The following is an 18,955-nucleotide window of genomic DNA, read 5'->3' as shown; positions in this document are numbered from 1 at the left end:
GAAGTCTTTTGAACCCCAGAAAATCTGCTCAAAAGTCGGGTCTTGTCTTAAACGCAGGATAACAATCGCCTCATATGGCGGGGGAGCTCAAAAACATGTTTGTCCGTATCCCCGACATATGTAGTGGTCGCTGTTAGCTTTGCTGTCTGCCTTTTAACCCCCTTCTCCAACAGGAACAGAAAAAAATAATAATGAACCAAGAACTCTCCTATCACTCGTTCTCAAAGGAGCACCGCCGGGGTTATCCCCTGCCTGACTGCAGCAGGGCTCCCCAGCTGCAGCTACATAGTTAATACGGTTGAAAAAAGACACATGTCCATCAAGTTCAACCAAGGAGGGGATGGATACAGGGAAGGGGGAGGGGTGATAGGTTCTATACATATGCATTTATATTATTTTGGTCTAAGAACTTGTCTAGGCCGGTTTTGAAGCCCTCTACTGTTTTTGTTGTGACCAGATCCTGTGGTAGACTGTTCCACAGATTCACAGTTCTCATGGTAAAGAAGACTTGCCGCCTCCGGAGATTGAACCTTTTTTTCTCCAGGCGGAGGCAGTGCCCCCTTGTCCTTTGAGGGGGTTTTACCTGGAACATCTTTTCCCCATATCTCTTGTAGGGGCCATTTATATATTTAAATAAATTAATCATATCTCCCCTTAAACGTCTTTTCTCCAGACTAAACAAATGTAATTCTTTTAATCTCTCCTCATAACTAAGATGCTCCATTCCCCTTATTAGTTTAGTTGCCCGTCTTTGTACCCTCTCCAGCTCTAGAACATCCTTTTTATGAATCGGGTTCCAAAACTGGACAGCATACTCCAGATGAGGCCGCACCAAGGCTTTATAGAGCGGTAATATTATATCCCTGTCCCGAGAGTCCATGCCTGTTTTAATGCATGACAATATCCTGCTGGCCTTAGAAGCAGCTGCCTGACATTGTGTGCTGTTCTGTAGTCTATTATCTACAAGTACACCCAGATCCTTCTCTATCAGCGACTCTCCCAGTGTAACTCCCCCCAGGACATATGATGCATGCGGGTTATTGGTACCCAGATGCATAACTTTACATTTATCTACATTGAACCTCATTTGCCAAGTGGACGCCCAAACACTCAGTGTGTCTAAGTCATCCTGTAACATCCACACATCCTCCATAGACTGTACTGTACTACAAAGCTTGGTGTCATCTGCAAAGATAGAAACATTGCTGTTAATTCCATTCTCAATATCATTAATAAACAAGTTAAACAGAAGAGGGCCCAGTACTGACCCTTGGGGTACACCACTTATTACCGGAGACCATTCGGAGTAGGAATCATTGACCACCACTCTCTGGGTACGATTATTAAGCCAGTTTTCAATCCAGTTACACATTAAATTTTCCAAACCGATAGACTTTAACTTACCCATCAGACGTTCATGAGGAACTGTGTCAAACGCTTTAGCAAAATCCAGGTACACGATATCCACAGCTGCGCCCCCATCCAGGCTTCTATGTAACTATGTAAGCTATGTAAGCTAGTCACCCACTTCAAAATTTTTGTCTGTACAGATTATTTAGAAGTGGGTGACTGGCTGCAACTAGTAAGCCCTCCTGCAATCTGGCAGCGGTTAACATTTTTTTCCCTTGTATAAGAATACTTTTGAACCCCTGAAAATCATCTTAAGGGTACGTTCACACTTACCGGATCCGCAGCTGATTTTCTGCTGCGGATCCGCAGCAGATTTCATTTAAATAACTGAACACAGAATCAAATCTGCACCATCAAATCTGCTGCGGATCCTGTAGGTGTGAACGCACCCTAAAGAGGATGTACCACCAGGTACATCCTCTTTAACCTGAACCCACTGATCGAACGGCGCCCGCACAGGGAAGCCGATGCCGCGGTCCGTTTTTCGGACCGAGGCCCGGTTCCCGTGCATGGCGCCGTTCTGTGCACCAGAACCAGCCGGTGCTCAAGCACTGGAGGCCGGTCGGGTCGCCCCCAGTGGGAGGGAATTCCCTCCCCTGTATGATGTGGCTCCCTTAGAATCAATGGAACCGCCATCATACAGGGGAGGGCATTCCCTCCCACTGGGTGCGGCCCAGCCTAACTCCAGTGCTTGAGCACCGGCCGATTCCGGTGTATAGAACGGCGCCGTGCACGGGAACCGGGCCTCGGTCCGAAAAACAGGCCACGGCACCATCTTCCCCGTGCCGACGCGGTTCGATCAGTGGGTACATCCTCTTTAAAAGCTGGGGGTTGTCTTATACGCAGAAAATATGGTAGATATTTGAAAACAGGAGTGATGAAAATTAGAGAACACTTTCAATTACTTGCAAGTTATTAATGTTAATCTGGCAACTAGTGCTAATTTCTTTAATTATATGAAAAACCCTATGTAACTGGCAGCCTAACTTTTTTTCAGTTTTCACTGACTTTCACTGCAAAAATGGTCTGCAGATCCAAAATGACTGAAACCCTCCGGCAACAGGTTGTCCAGATAAAGCCAAAATGGGGTAACATATCAGCCATAGCCAGAGGACTTGGTAGTTCCAAGTTTGTGGTTTTCTAGAATATTGCAAACAAACCCATTCAAGTCACCTAAGAAGGCTGGTCACCCATGAAAGACAGATGCAAGAGAGGACAGGATAATGTGGAGACTCTCCATGGGTAATTGTTTCAATATTGTAGCTGAAATAGCTTGCTCCCTGGCCCTCACCTGCTGTATACCCCCTGCTCACCCAATGAGTGTGCGGCAAACGGGAGGAGGCATGGCCTCCTTCTGCACTGCATTTATCATGATTTACAACTGCCCGCAGGCGTAACTCATGATCTAAATCTAGATTTGGTACACTGGGCGCAGGTGCCCCTCTTAGTGAATTCAGCAGGAGTCAACATTTCATACAGCTACATGTCAGAGTGAATGCAAGTGTGTAACAGCATATGGTCCCGTCCTTGCGTTCATCACTCAGCCATCAGCCAGCAATTTTTATGCAGGACAATGCCCCCTGTCACAGAGCAAAATGGGTAAAGCAGTTCCTTGAAAATGAAAACATTGAAATGGCTTGCCCCAAGTCCTGGTCTAAGCAGTAGAAAACTTTTGGAAAACCCTTGAAGACAAAGTTAGGGCCTACAAACCAACAAGTCACAGAACTGTGGAAAAGCCTGAAAGAAGAGTGGCCCAAAATCACACCAGAGCAGTGTGATAGACCAGTGATGTCCTGTGGCGGCAGATGTGCTAAGGTCATCCAAAGCAAAGGGATGCAGACCTTCTAATTGGTAACTGTTGTAACCTTTACAAAATGTAGTTGTAATCTTTGCTACAGTCATTGCTGTTCACCAATTATGATCACTTATAAAGGTTTTATGTTGATATACTTCTAGAGGCCTGGTGTACCTCTTACAAAAAATCCTTCAAATGGTGATCAGTGTAGATTAAATTATTTCTGAAATCTAGTGTTCATACGTTGTTCTCTAATTTTGATTGCCAGTGTATAATATCTCTATTGGAAATTGGGTTAGTGTATGTTAAATAATATTAGCACTTTTTACCTCCACAGGCCTTTAGAGAAGGATCTAGAAAATCTTCTCGAGTAAAGGTATAATAAATCTTATTTTGCTCATATAGTACTGTATTTACCATTTGTTACAATGGCTTAGTAATGTTTTGTTTCCGTATTTAGTTTATATTTTACAGAAACCATTTTATAACTGATTCTAATTTATTCTAATAATTTACAACATATTGCTGTTTTCTGCACGTCAAACAGATAACAGAAAAGAACTTATGGCAGCATTAGGAGGTGACGACCATATCACTTTACTCTCATTTCACTTAATCAGTTAACAGTGTCACCTAGGCTGGGGGTTTCTGCAGTTGGGCCCATCCCGGCTGTGGAGAGGGCACGACTGCCGTAAAAACTGACTGTGTTAGAGTGACACTGTCACCCCCTTTGTGCATTCTGACATCTCTACACAGGTGTAAAGGGTAAATTTAGAGTTTTTATACCTTATTTCATACGTCATGGTGTTTGTTCAAGTAAAAGGTGTCCTTTTATCAACTGCAGATTGTATTAAGTGGGTGTGGCCTTGCAGCGTTAGCACCACTTAGCCACGCCCACGACGCCACGGTTGGCTCCGCCCCCTCGCCGACCATTGGAACAGGCTGGCAGAAAGGTCTAGACCCCACCCCCTTTACGTCAGCCAACCAATGGGCGTCAAGTGCAGCGGTGCCGTTGTGGGCGGGGCTAAGTGGCACTAATGCCGTGAGGCCACACCCACTTAATACAATCTGCAGTTGGTAAAAGGACACTTTTTACTTGAACAAACACCATGACGTATGATATGAAATAAGGTATGAAAAATGCTAAATTTACCCTTTACACCTGTGTAGAGATGTTAGAATGCACAAAAGGGGGAGACAGTGTCACTTTAAGGCCCTATTCTACCAACAGATCTGACGACAGATTATCTGCCAAAGATTTGAAGCCAAACCCAGGAGTGGATTTGAAAAGAGAAATCCAGTCTTTCCTTTATGACCTGTTCTCTGATTATAGTCTGTTCCTGGGTTTGGATTGAAATCTTTGGCAGATAATCTGTCGTCAGATCTGTTGGTGGAATAGGGCCTTTATAGAAACAGCAGCAGAGTTCATTGACTGACTGTTTCTTTCCTTTAAAGATCATCCTGTTTTAAATGTTGCTGAACTAAAATTAGTCTGCTGAAATGTCCTGTTTTTTTAAATCCTTAAAGTTAGATCTGTGTTGTGACTGTAATTGCATACCGCACTATTAATGTGCATTTATAGTGCTCCGCATTTTACAGCCCACTTTATTGAAGATAATCATGCGACAATAAAAGGACAGGTCCAAGAGCAGACCTGGCACTGATTAATACCTTTAACCCACAAAATTTGCTGATGTGCGTATAGGCACTTGAAAACCTATTCTGCATAAATTTGTACTTGAGGATTGAGAGGGGGAAAGATTATACTGCGGCTTCTTGAACATACAACGTGAGGTACACTAATATATACGTCAGGGAGAGCCACCCTGAGCTTTATGGATAGGGAGAGATGAGATGACAACCTTGATTTTCCTTTTAGCAAGAATGTAGACCATCTTCCGTAGACAGACAGACTCAGCTTGCAGGTACACAGCTCAGACCTGCAGGTAGTGTTGAGCAAAACCTGTCAAGGTGTTAGAGTGAATGCAGATCTTCTGCACTCTGCACGGACATTGTTAGTGATGTCCATGCAGCCATCAGGTCCAGGTGATGTCCATGCAGCCATCAGGTACATTCACTTCACAAGTGTTCACATTCACAAGTGTTGCACTTGAATAGAACAGTGCTGGCACGGGGAAGCTAGTGCTGCCGTCCTTTTTTTTTTTTTTTTTTTTTAATAACCGTGGCCTATTTCCCGCGCACAGGGTCGGTTTATTACTAAGCACTGGAGGCAGGCCGGCCCGCCCCCAGTGGGAGGAAACCCCTGCCCCTGTATGACGGTGCATGGTAATAGACCAGGGCTGTGCACGGGAACCGGGCCACAGTTCAAAAAAAGGACCGCGGCATAGGCATCTCGGTGCCAGTTTGTTCATGTGCAACATTTAAAGCGAATGTACCTGATGATCTTGTCAGTTTAGAGACTCTCTAAAACAGTGGCTCCCGGAAGCGTGCAGTGGGCAGAAAAACACTGGGACCATGGAGAGGTATATATACAGTTTGGTTTTCTTTTTTTACACAATCAGCCGTGCATGGTTGGTGGCTGATGATTTTAGGTCAGGACCAAAAGTGTCAATCAGCCGATCATTGTCTCTATTACGCAGAGCGATATTTATAGCCCTATTATAGCTCTGTGTAATAGGGCCCCATTCCTACTTCCGGTTTTCTGTATCGCTGTGAATGTTAATAGAGGCAATCCAAAAGAGTATACACAAGCACAAACCTTTTCAGGTGTAAGGGTGGGTGCTCGTCTCACCAGACTCGCCCAAGTAAGGCAGAAAATCCAAACAAAGGAGGAGACATCCAAAAGAAATCGAGTTTTAATATCGCACCAGTGTGCAATGTTTTAACTATAAGCCGCCTTTTTCATGCAGTGATCAGAGTCATGTTACATTCCTCTAAAATGATACACAGGCGAAAAAACCCAATAGACCCTTTAAGGCCAATGGTGCCTGGCTGTTTGTGTCCGTTGGCACAGTTGTCCATTCCTGTTCCATTGTCAGGGCGAATTGTAACTGCAATGAAAGCTCTGAATTGAGTCCCTGATGCAGTGTAAACCTTGTCCAAACTAAAATATTTCAACAGGATAGCCAAATGTTATGTGAACAGGTCCTGACTGAAACAGGTCAAATTAAAGCTGTATCTGTAAGCATAATCGATCATTTTAGCAAATATGAGGTTACGTATAAGTTTTATATGTTGTATACCTTTTTAAATTTTGTTTTATGTTAATTGTAGGGTACTGCTCCAGAAATCGATCCATCTGACAATCCCACATTTGGGTGGGAGAGTAAAATCAAAGCTTGGATGGATCACTATGAAGAAGCAAACAACAACCAATACAGTGAAGGTGTTCAGAGGGAGGCCCAAAGAATAGCACTAAGACTTGGTTGTGACAATGACAGAAAGGAGCACTCTGGAAAACCCAACCTAAGCCCTAATAATCTCTTACTTAAACCACCAGTTGAGGTATGCATCAGTATACTTGAGTCAACATGGCTTATATGGTTTGTATAGGCATTCTACAAACTGTTGTGTGGATCTTTTGTGGGTGTCTGATTAGATGTTCTTATGACAAAGCAAGTATGCCCTTAAAGGGCATACTCCTATCTCAACTAATACAAGTAAACTTGTAGGGCTTATCAAGTTAATTATTGCAAATACATTTATGTAACAAACTTGCCTTCTCCTCCTCCTCCTGATATGCTGCTTTTTCCGTTACATTATTTACAGCTCATTGTCTAGGTTACCAACCACCACTTGCTCTAAAAGCAATGGTCTGCTTGATGTGTGTGTATATATAGATATAGGTCCCAGATTTATCAAAATGTGTAGAACCGATTACAACAATCTATAGCTACCAATCATTGCCCAGCTTTCATTTTACCAGCACCAAAAGCGTTAATCTTTCCAGAGCCGAAATATATACATAAATGCAGCACTCCAGAATACGTTGAATGGTGCCAAGCTGTGTGCCCCCTTGTGATCACAGATGTAGACAACTATACAATTGCAGAATCACTAAGGGGAGGAAAAGTGGGCATATCAGGAGGAGAAGACAAGTTTGCTATATTAAAATGTAACTATCCTTTAAAAAAAACTTCTTATGACGTGTCATAGCGACATGTCAGAAGTTGCATTGGTTGGGGTGCAGGTGCTTAGACCACCGCCAATCATTAGAACAAAGGGGAGACATGCTCAGCAGCATGCACTCTGTCCCTCTCTGCTATAAACTTGTAATACAAGCGATCTGCGTTATAATGGGAGCCTATTTAACTTCCAGTATATAGAATTGCCAGAAGTTCTATAGACTCCCATTATAATTCCATAGGCTGCTTGTATTCGTTATAGCAGAGATGAAGGGGCAGAGAACGTGGTGCCAAGCTTATCTGCACCTCCTTTCTAGTGATCTGACATGGCGCTATGGCTTGTCAGAAGTTTTTTTTTTTTTTTAAATGATACTTACACTTTAATCTATTTGCATGTATATGTAACTCGAGGAGCCCTACAAGTTTAGCTGTTTGAGATGAGCATACCCTTTTGATGTGTACCTGTCAGTTAAAATAGTTTGACATGTTTCAACAGCATATAAAAATTTTTTTTTTGATCAGTGGGGGTCTGGATGTCAGACATTCAAACATTTATATGGTTTAATTTATAAGGTTCAACCTTCAAAGTACTAAATTGTAATGCATAACCTTTACAACCTTGGCACAGGGAGTATTATAGTGGCATTTCTGTTAATTAAAAAAACTATTTAAATTGTTTTTGTTTTTGTTTTTTAAACCAGAGTTACATGCAGAAGAACAAAAAAATATTAAAAGCTGCAAAAGACCTGCAACCTGAGACATTAATAATTGAATACAGAGGAAAATTTATGCTTCGGGAGCAGTTTGAAGCTAATGGCTATTTCTTTAAAAGGTGGGTAATGTATGACACAGATAAATTGTTCATTAGGGAGCGTGACCATTTTAGTAAAACCTCGGTGGCTTAAAGGGAATCTGTAAGCAGCTTACACAATCCCAACCTATCAACATGTTTATATCATCAGTCTATTTCTTTTGCTAGGTTTAACTGGGGTCCATATATAACATCCAAATCAGGTCTCTAATGGATGTAATTATTTTGAGTCTCCACTGTCCATTGACTTATTTTGGAATTCCTCAGTTGCAAATTACAGCATCAAAGGATGCATGCTGTATTTTTTTATATTAAATGTTTTCTTTCATGGAGCGCCTCACTCCAATCAGCATGCAGTTGCTGCTGACACCGGAAGATCGGGGCACTGGGGATATTTCCCACACCATCCAAATTCCATACTCAAGCATTGTTGCAATTTAGTGGGTCATATCCCTGGTAACCCGATCTTTAGGGATCAGCTACAAGTGTACACTGATTGGGAGTTAGGAGCAATGCACTTATGACTGCTACAAGATTGCAACACCTTGCTGAGCATAGATTTCCATGTAGCTAAGTAAGAGTAATCTGCTTTGTAAATATCTCTTATCTGTGCTTAAATTATTCAGGCTTTGTCAGTAATACTTCTATTTCTCCTTTTACAGGCCATACCCGTTTGTTTTATTTTATTCTAAATTTCATGGGTTAGAAATGTGTGTTGATGCAAGAACTTTCGGCAATGAAGCTAGATTTATTAGAAGATCCTGTACTCCCAATGCTGAGGTAAGTAATTTCAGTACATGAAATTGAAAACCCCACTGCCCATCAAGACATATCAAAAGATTTGGTTGGGGTGTTCAAAAGCCCCACCATTTTCTAGATACAGCCAATCTGTCCAGTTCCCTGCAATCTGTCTCTATGCTTGAGACGAGTTCCATAGACATTATAATGTAGCTCATCTCGTACAACGGGATGATCACTGGAAGCCTTGGAGAGGAGCGCTCAACTGTGTGCTTGCAATATCTTGCAATATCTGGCAATATCTAGAGATCTGTGGGTCTGATTACTTGACCCTAATAGATAATGTCCAAAGTTTTTTTTTTTGTTTGTTTGTTTTTTTTTTATATTATAGGAACATATAAGGAATAAAATAAGCTGTTAAGAGAAATTATTAGTGTGTTAAAGTCAAAGCTTGAGCAGAAAAGTTCTTTGTTATATGTGATTCTATTTACATTATTTTAAGTTACTTATTTTCATATTGTAGGTACGGCATATAGTTGAAGAAGGAACAATTCATTTATATATTTTTTCGATTTCAAACATTCCAAAAGGTTCAGAAGTTACTATTGCATTTGACTTTGATTATGCAAATTGGTGAGTCTGCTTTGCTATTTATTCAGTTCAATTGGTTTAGTTCAGGAATGGGGAACCTTCGGCCCTCCAGCTGTTGCCAAGCTACAATTTCCATCATTCCAGGACAACCAGAGCTATAGCTTCAGCTGCCCAGGTATGATGGGAATTGTAGTTTTTTAGCAGCTGAAGGGCCGAAGTTTCCCTGCCCCTGGTTTAGTTCTAGAGGTCATCCGTTACACAGAATTTGTTTTAGGGTTGGGTTCACACAGGACAACTCGCAGCGGAAATCTCACTGCGAGTTTTGCAGCGGAAATCTCACTGCGAGTTTTGCAGCAGAATTCTCGCTGCGAGATCCGCTACGAGGTAAGGTTCTGGCAGGTCCCTGTGAATACATACTAGCAGCGGTCTGAAAGACCACTGCCAGTATGTAATTAACCCGCCCCCTTAATCCCTAATCTGCTGCCGCTGTCTGTATACATTACCTGTCTCCTTGGTGCACGGGGTCTCTGCTTCCTGCTCTGCCTCCCAGCCGCAGCAACTAGACAGATATACAGACAGCGGGAGCCAACTAAGGGGTTAAGGGGGCGAGTGAATTACATACTCGCAGCGGTCTTTCAGACCACTGCTAGTATGTATTCACGGGGACCTGCCAGGACCTTACCTCATAGCGGATCTCTCTGCAATACTCTCAGAGAGATTTCCGCTGCAAGTCGTCCTGTGTGAACCCACCCTTAAAGGGAACCTGTCATCAAGACAATGCAATCTAATTAATCATCATATTTATAGAGCAGGAAGAACAGATTGAAAATGAATGAACATGAATATATATTACTGTCTAGTGGACAGTGTTATTCCCATCCAATCTTTTCCCACAAAGATATATGTGAATCTACTCATCTCCTTCTGCCCTATAACTTGATGTCAATAGCTTAAATAGCATTATGGTGACAGGTTCCCTTTAGTTGAAATTACACATTCATTAAAAAATTAAAAACCGAAAGTACGTTTTGCTGTTGGCAAGTTTTCCTTAGCCTTTTTTTTTTCCTACTTCTGGGTTTCTTCTATCGTTTTTAATATGAAATTGAGCCTGATAACTGCATGTATTTGTAAAATGTTTTTTGTTTTTTCTTCTTTTAGCAAATACAAGGTAGATTGTGCATGTCTCCAAGAGAATCCAGAGTGCCCAGTGCTACGATGCAGTTCTGAACCAACAGAAAATGTAAACAGTGGTTATGATACTAGAAGGAAAAAAGGGAGGAAAGAAAAGGATATATCTAAAGAAAGAGAGTCTCAAAATCAAAACCTTCTCTTAGACCATGATGGAGCCATTGGCAAATTGAAAACGCCAGATAACAAACAGAGGAAGCTTTCCCCTCTTCGACTATCTATTTCTAATAACCAGGTAAGGGCTTTATAACAGTCTTTCTAGTATAGTAATAATTTTCACCTTGTCATTTAGAGCAGTTATTTCATTAAAAATACTAGATCCAAAGTGATGAATTATGTGAAATTAAACATATTTCAAATGTACAAACATTTAAAACTGTACAGTTACAAACTGACTAATCCCTCATTGCCTTCTTTGTTTTCATATTCAGCCCTTGCTAAGATGGGCCAGGCATGCTCAGTTCAACTGCAATCTCCTGGAAGAATCGCCCGCTTGTTGGCTGATCGCATCTTTGTGCCATGCTAAAATACATGGCTATCAGCCACACATCTCCTTGTGTAAACAGGGGATGTGCAGCTGACTGCAATGTATAGGTAAATGGCAGCACAAACAATGGAATTCGCCTGAGCATATAATGGGGCCTGTGTGACAGGCAGAACTTCAAGAGGGGGGAGCAAGCAGCCGATTCGGCACAAAGTTTTCCTCTAGAATTACTCCCATGTGTGCCCCTCAGGCTGGAAACACACATGGAAGTTGTTTTTTTTTTGTTTTTTTTGTGTTTGTTTTTTTGTTTGTTTTTTTGCAAAACTGGCATGGCAGTTTTTGTGCCAAAACCAGAAGTGAATTCAAATGGGATGGAAAATATACAGGGAGAACTTTTTACTTCTCCACATTGTTTTTTTTGGGCACAAAAACTGCAATGGCAGTTTTCCAAAAAACTGCTCTGTGTGTTTTCAGCCTTACCGCCACCGATCTTCTCACGCTCTTAAGTGCCGCCGTTTTTGTGATATTAAATGCTATAAAAATTTGCAAATTTGCTCATTAGGAGCACAGGCAGCGTTAACACGTACACATAAAAAAGGCTGACCAGAATTTTACAAGTAAAGGGGTTATTTAGTGCTACAAAAACATGTCCACTTCAGAGAGAGCCCCACTCTTGTCTCCAGTTTGAGTGGCGTTTTGCAACTCAGGGTCCATTGAAGTGAATAGAGCTTAATTGCAAACCACACCTGAACTGGAAACTAGACGAGTTCCACTTGTAAAAAATTATGGAATATAAGCATTGGCAACTGCATTTTGTGGTTAAACCAGCCCAGTGGTCAAATGAATATTTGGAGTAGCTGGATCCACAAAGGACAGTAAAGGCTGTATTACACGGCCAGATTAGTGCAGTAAGTGAGCAACAACCTGCTAGATCGTGCTTGCTTACTAAGCCTATTAAATGGCTCGATGATTGTGCTGCACAGGCATTGTTGGCGATGTCTTGCAGACCTTGCCATATAAATAAAGATTATACTTGCCTGTCCACACTTTTCACTTAATGTCCACTGACCGCGACCGTCACTGAAGTTTCTGAACCAGTCTCTGTGGCCTGTCACTTCAGAGACTACTTCAGAAGCTTTATCAGTGGCTGCAGTGAGCCTGAAAACATAGGGGAAAAAAAAGGCAGCATGACATCAGGGAGTGTGGTTTGGTAAGTGTAATCTTAGTTATTTTCTTTACACTGTCATCAGCCATTGGCTGTGCATCACTAATTTGCAGCTAATTTAAGGCGTGCTAAAAGTCAAGGACCAAATCTGCCCTGATTCGGCAGATAATTACTCTGTATAATAGGGCCCTTAGTTCTGGCTTTATAAACTGTAACAAGGCTTTAAAGGGGTTACCTAGTGCTACAAAAACATGGCCACTTTCAGAGACAAAACGATTCATGTCTTAGATACGGTTTGCAATTAAGCTCCATTCTTTTTAATGGAACTGAGAAGCAAAAACCCTCCCAAGCTGGAGACAAGAGTGGGGCTGTTTCTGAAAGAAAGTACAGTAAAACCTTGCTAAAAGATCAACTCGGGCCACAGAAGGAAAATGTGTCTGCAGTGATGACTGTGGCGTTTTCTTTCTCTCTTTTCTTATTCCCTCAGATTCGAAATGGTAAGGTGCTTGCTTGGCTGCCCCTTCATCCTCCTAAGAGGAAAAGGGGGCTCTAGACCCCCATTGGGCACTTAGTGAATAGAACTTTTACAACCTGTTTAAATGTTATACTTTTTATAGGAGGAGTTTTATTAAACAGTCTTATAGTAAGAATGTACTTTGTTCCTCACAACGAATTACAGTTCGCACATTCTTACTGTAAGAATGCTTGATAAATCACCTTTAAGTCACTTGTAAGCTTTTTAAACTTTTTCTTTGTAAGGCCTCTCATACAAGCTAGCCATACACATAAAAAGCTATGAATTACATATGTTTGGCTGACAGATGTCCTTCCTAAAAACTGTGTTCCCCGAAAGGCTGATCATACACACATATTTTACAGGAATATTATACTGTGAGACACTTTGAAGCTGTATTAAAACAAATTATCAGCCATGTTGAAATGTATGCTACCCAGTCCTTGTGTTAGACTGGCTTCTGACAAAATTTCTTGCTCGTGTTATTGGGGGACACTGTGGGTATAGGCTGGTGCCACTAGGAGGCAACAATAAGCACAGAAAAAGTGTTAGCTCCTTGCATTCAGGATATACCCCGCCTGCAGGCGCTGAGCTAACCAGTTTTAGCTTAAAGGGGTTATCCAGCGTTACAAAAACATGGCCACTTTTGCCCCACTCTTGTCTCCAGTTCAGGTGTGATTTGTAATTAAGCTCCATTTACTTTAGGTCGGGTTTGAAACTCAGTTCCATTAAAGTAAATGGAGCTTAATTACAAACCACACCTGAACTGGAGACAAGAGTGGGGCAAAAGTGGCCATGTTTGCAGTTTAATTTTTTTTTTTCTCTTTCCATTTAGGGTTGTCTATGTTCCCTACCTATCTCCCTGTTTACCCAACCTGGCAGGGTGAACAGGTGGGACATGAGTGCTGGTGCGCTCCTCTGTCGCCCACCCAGCAGCCTAAGGGTTACTCAGACTACTCCATGCTGATCCCCACCATACCAGGACACTGTTGTCTGGAACCCCAGCTTATATTTGCTTTTTGGCTTTGCCTTCCCTGACATATATGTCAGCCCCTATTTGGTCCTGCTTTGCTAGGGATCACACTATCACACTTTAAAGTGAGTTTCTGTAGTGGAACCTCTATTAATTTTTTTTTTTTTTTGGGGGGGGGGGGGGGGGTGGGTCTTCCCCTCCTGCTGCATACACCAGGGCCCTGCATCTCTATGCATTCCGCATTCCATCAGCTTTTCTCTTTAGCCTTTGTAATACTTGTTCTACAGGGGTGCTGTCTGTGGGTCAACTAAAGCTTTGGCTGTCCAGGCATGATGGCAATTGTAGTTTTGCAACAGCTGGGGGGGCCTGAGTTTGACATCCCTGTTCTACTGGATCCATATCAGTTTCAGCCTGCCTGAACCATAACACTGGTGTAGGCTCACAATATTATGTAATCAGACCAGTCTTGAATTTGTCCCAGACTGTGATGCCACTATTGGCCAGAAAAAAATATCTAACCGTATTTACCAAAAGTATTCACAGTCCTGTCTCCTTTATAGCCATCTTCTGTGCTCTCTGACAGCCTTTCCTGACAACTCTGGCATTGCCACATCCAGTCGGGACAGGCAGTTTGTGCACTTGTCCCCTTGGCTAGAGTCATTGGTTTTAACATATGGCTGTGTCACACTATGGCTTGTCCAGTGGTCATTTCTTAAGCCTTCGATTGTTACCTGGCATTTTCCAGACCCCACTCACCCTCAATGCACTCCCTTCTTTTTTGTCTCTTGTCTTTTTGTACATTGAGAGATTGTTTAGAAGCACTCCTGATGGCTTCCTCTTGGTCCTGTCAGGTGCGGCCGGCTTGTTTATGCTTTTTCTTTCCAACGACTTGCCCATGGGTGGTTCTTTCATCCTCCCAAGTTTTCTATGACCCCATACTAGATCTGATGAGGCAATTGTGTCCTGGACATATAGCATCCTTTTTGGTTGCTCCTCTTCTCTCTTTTTATTCCTGCTGTTCTCATTTGATTTCTGCCCTTTTGTTCATTAGCATTCTTCACATCCCAGGGAACGTTCTCCATCATCTGACTGTGGTCATGCCTTCTCTGCCCCCTTTGTGTGCATTCAAGGCATTAAAGAAAGACAGAAGTATGAGCCGTGCAAAGGGGCAGTAAACAGGCCTCTGGAATGGCTAAATTAAAATAAAAATGGACAGCAAACATAATGCAAGCAGTACAGACGTTATATGAGCTAAAGCATAAAAAAAGGTGGGATCATCCTTACCTTCACTCATGCGAGTCCCGGAACCCAAAATTGCCGCTATGCATCCTCCCTTGCATCGGCTGTTTTGTGATGTTGCATCTTGTCCTACTTTCTGGTTTTAGCGGTTAGCCGCAACTGTAATCTCCCATCATCCTAATCTGGTGGTCTCATTCATGCCGACCAGCCCACTTTTTGAATCCCCTCCCACACAACATGACAGGGACGTCACAGGAGAAGGTGGTGGTAGAAAAAGAGGGCAGTACAGCGCCTCAAAGGACGCACACTGCAGTGTTGTATAAGGCAAAAGACACAACACAAAACGGTGGCGCTGGCAGGCTGCTGCTGGCGAAGCAGTGCGGAAATCAATGTAAGACAGCATGAGATGTTATAATTCCATTCTAATGCTGTATAAATTTGGTTTAGTCTATATTAAAAGTTTTTGGGTCTTTTTCGTACCCTTGTTTCAATCTCTAGTTACTACTAAACTGCTGAAAAACGGTTTTTAAAAGCTCTTCCACTTAGCCCACTGCTGGGTATTAAAATGCTTCTAGTGCTGCCACTCCAGACCTTCTCACTGGCTTTCAAAGATGAGCGAACTTGATGCCTTGTGCTGCATCCACAGTCTCCAGGCAGCAGGATTCGAATGCTGATCGTTTGAGTGAGTCTAGGTTCACATTTCGTTTTTGCAATCCGTTTTTTGCAAAAAAAAAAAAAAAAAAAAATCTATTTTTTTTTTTACGGACACAAAAGTAGTGTCAGCTACGTTTTTGAGTCCGTAAAAAAAATCCTTTAAGTCAATGGAAAAACGGATCAAAGCAAATTCGTTTTTTTTCATCCGTTGCAAAAAAGGATGAAAAAAACGGATTGCAAAAATGCATTGTAAACCTGAACTTTCGCTAAGTTTACTCATCTCTAATGGACTCTACGAAATGTCTCAACATAAAATATACAGTACACCAGGGGAAGATTTATCAAGCAGTCTTACAGTAAACATTTTCTGTGCTTATATATTAAGCCATCCAAGCTCATCTTTTAAAGGGTTCCTTTCAAATCTAAATCAACAGGGATGTTATATAAAGCATGTTTGAAATAAATAAAAAAAAAATTCAGTTATCATGCTTTTAAACAAAGCTGTACTTATCCAGGTCCAGTCTCCTAAAGGCAGATTTTTTTGTCTTGTGCTGGTTTGGGAAAAAAAAGACTAAATGTAGGAATTTCAAGTCGATACAGAGTGTCACGGCTCAATGCGCCCATCAGTCAAAAAATGACTGCTTTCTCTGTGAGCACACAGAAGACCGTAACCTACCACATTTTTTGGTAGGATGTTTGTTGTGGTTTTATTTTTTGTTTTGTTTGTTTTTTACCAGCAGAAGACTAAAAAAAACTGCCTTCAGGAGAGTGGACCTGGATACAAGTAAGTATAGTTTTGCTTTAAAGCATGATAAAATTATACCAGTGTCCATTTTAATATTCATAAGCCCTGGTAAAATGAAAGCTGATCTGTGATTGGTTACTGTGGGTAACAAATAACATTCCTACTGTAGGATCGCTTGATAAGTTTCTGGTGTTGTTTTATTGTTTAATATTGATATTGTAAGGGGAAATCCTCTATAGAAAACCACTAGAATGTAGTGAAAGCGGGCATTTCCCAGAACCTTTATTTCATTTGTTCTGTGAGATACATAAACTGCAAATTACAACTAGGACATTGACCAACAGTCGTTTGCGAATATAGAAAGTTCAAAATTACTACACTACCATTTTAATAGTTTACCCCCAAAACTTGCTGCTACTCTGGTGTCTGCACATGACACTGCAGTTAATCACTGGCGTCAGCAAGCTTGTGCAGTACATGCAGGAAGAGGCAGTGTAATTCTGAGGCCAATAGTGTCACTTGCACAATGTATGTGGGGACATTGGAGTAGTGGCAAACAGGAGTACATGTGTGTGTTTTACCCTGCTCCCAGCCTATATATTACTACTAAAATACCCCTATCACTACATGCAGTACTGGGTGGAAGTACTTAAACAAGGAAATCTGTGAACTGTCAACTTGCCTATTACTTTTGATCTAAGTAACTTTGGAATTTCATTTATCAACTGGGAATTTTTCCATTTGATGACCAAATAGAGCTATAGCTATTGTAGTCTTAGTACCCCTTGAGTAAGTAGCGCAGTCGAGCTTCTGTAAAGCAGTCATTTCCATCTTGCAGGAGCCAGATTTTATTGATGATATAGAAGAAAAAACACCTGTTAGCAATGAAGTAGAAATGGAATCTGAGGAGCAGATTGCAGAGAGGAAAAGGAAGATGGTAAGTCGGGAAGATAGTGGCTAGATAATGTCACTTGGCATAAGTGACCGTTGCTCCTCCCATGCTGACTGTTACTTCCTCTTAGGCTTTAGAGCAAATCATTTTATTGATTGCTTCCTTTGTGCATCATTCGCTAATTAAATGGCTTGCTTGGTGCATTCATTTCACTTGGCTCTCTTTTAAAATGTATTTTGTAAAATATTGTAAATTATCATGTCTTTATTGCTCTCACCACTACTATACTTATGTTCTTATATACATGATGCTCAGAGGTGGTGCTAGTTATAAAAATGTGTTGGTTGTGTTTTGTTTTGTTTTTTTGTTATGACATGCTTTGTTTTATTTTATGTTTCTGTTGGAAATCTGTTTATTCCAGAAGTTAAATTAATAATTAGTGTCATATATGCTGTTCTGCCATTTTTAATTTATAAGGGTTGGGAGTGTCATTTGTTCAGGGCTCAGAAGCTCCTGTCCTGCATTATACAGTCAAGCTATGAATTTGATTGTCTGTTTCCTTTTGGTAACACTGCAAAGAAAGAGAACCCTTCCTGCCATGTTTCTCCGGGTAGAAAGGACTGTGCAATTAATCACATTTGCGACTTAACTGCTTTATGATTTCAGATTAACAGAATTGTGAATTAGATTTTAGCCATGCCATATAGGCAGAATAGGACATGAATAGGCACAGTGATACATGCTGCCTGGGAGATAAAGACTATGACATTCGCACTACTCTCCATATAGTTTGCAGTAACACAGTAAAAGACATACAGGCCTACTTTCATCTCCTTGCATCCAAAGCCACTGGAGATTGTTGTCTGGTAAAGTAAATAAAAAAAAAGGCATGGGACTTGACAGAGATGCTAAACGATGCCAAACATGACAATTGTTTAGTGTACTAAAATGAAGTGGAAAGCTAATTAATAAAATGTAGCCATTGAAAAATGGTATTCTTCTAATATTGCTTGGTGGTTTGACCACTGGTACCCCCACCTATCGTGACAAGTCCTGCATTCTTTATTTGAAATGATTGGCAGCACTAGACAATCATTATCAGCCCTGCAGAGAGTAGATGGAGCAGCAGTGTGCTTTCATGACCACTGTTTATCATGATTGTGGCAGTAGCAATGCTGAGACCCCTAAAAATTCTACAGTGCCTTAAAAACGCATTCATATCCCTTACATTTTTTTTCACATACACTCAAAGATAAATGTATTTTATTTGGATCCTGTGATTTGGTTTTATGAACTGATTTGACCACAGAATACGAGATTTTAATTATATTATCACTTTTTGCACTTTATCAAACTGTTCTAAGTCTAACAAACTTTCTCTTCAATGTCTGTTATTTTTTTTAACCAAAGCTCAGTGTTCGTATAAATAGTTGGAAAAAAAGGGGGAAAAAAACTTGTGTTAACAGAAGTAAAGAATTTGCTAGGGAGGTGCATAAAGTGTTTTTAGGGATTGTCAAAGAGAGCATGAGGTGCCATGGTAGGGGTTTTGTATGCATATTTCTTTAGAACTGTAATTCATTGAAAACATCAGGGCTTTCCGCTTGTTTTTAAAAATTTAATTTTTTTTAAATCAACTTATGTCAGAAAGGTATACATACTTGTAAATTTTAT

General features: G+C 41.2%; 1 protein-coding gene across 6 annotated transcripts in view; it reads left to right on the top strand.

Moving 5' to 3' along the window:
- KMT2E (lysine methyltransferase 2E (inactive)) overlaps window positions 1-18,955 on the top strand; it is an 84,608-nt gene that overhangs the window by 39,411 nt on the left and 26,242 nt on the right. For 5 of the 6 annotated variants that reach the window (XM_069977788.1, XM_069977776.1, XM_069977817.1 and 2 more), the window contains 7 exons: window positions 3,543-3,581; window positions 6,440-6,670; window positions 7,992-8,122; window positions 8,764-8,881; window positions 9,363-9,472; window positions 10,589-10,853; window positions 17,231-17,329. In XM_069977788.1, the coding sequence (XP_069833889.1) occupies window positions 3,543-3,581; window positions 6,440-6,670; window positions 7,992-8,122; window positions 8,764-8,881; window positions 9,363-9,472; window positions 10,589-10,853; window positions 17,231-17,329 (993 nt within the window). The remainder of the gene's footprint in view (window positions 1-3,542; window positions 3,582-6,439; window positions 6,671-7,991; window positions 8,123-8,763; window positions 8,882-9,362; window positions 9,473-10,588; window positions 10,854-17,230; window positions 17,330-18,955) is intronic. The other variant, XM_069977810.1, reaches the window with a different exon arrangement.

The sequence above is a fragment of the Dendropsophus ebraccatus genome, chromosome 1, assembly GCF_027789765.1.
Source record: "Dendropsophus ebraccatus isolate aDenEbr1 chromosome 1, aDenEbr1.pat, whole genome shotgun sequence".
NCBI lineage: Eukaryota > Metazoa > Chordata > Amphibia > Anura > Hylidae > Dendropsophus > Dendropsophus ebraccatus.
This window is presented reverse-complemented; position numbering and strand designations above follow the sequence as displayed.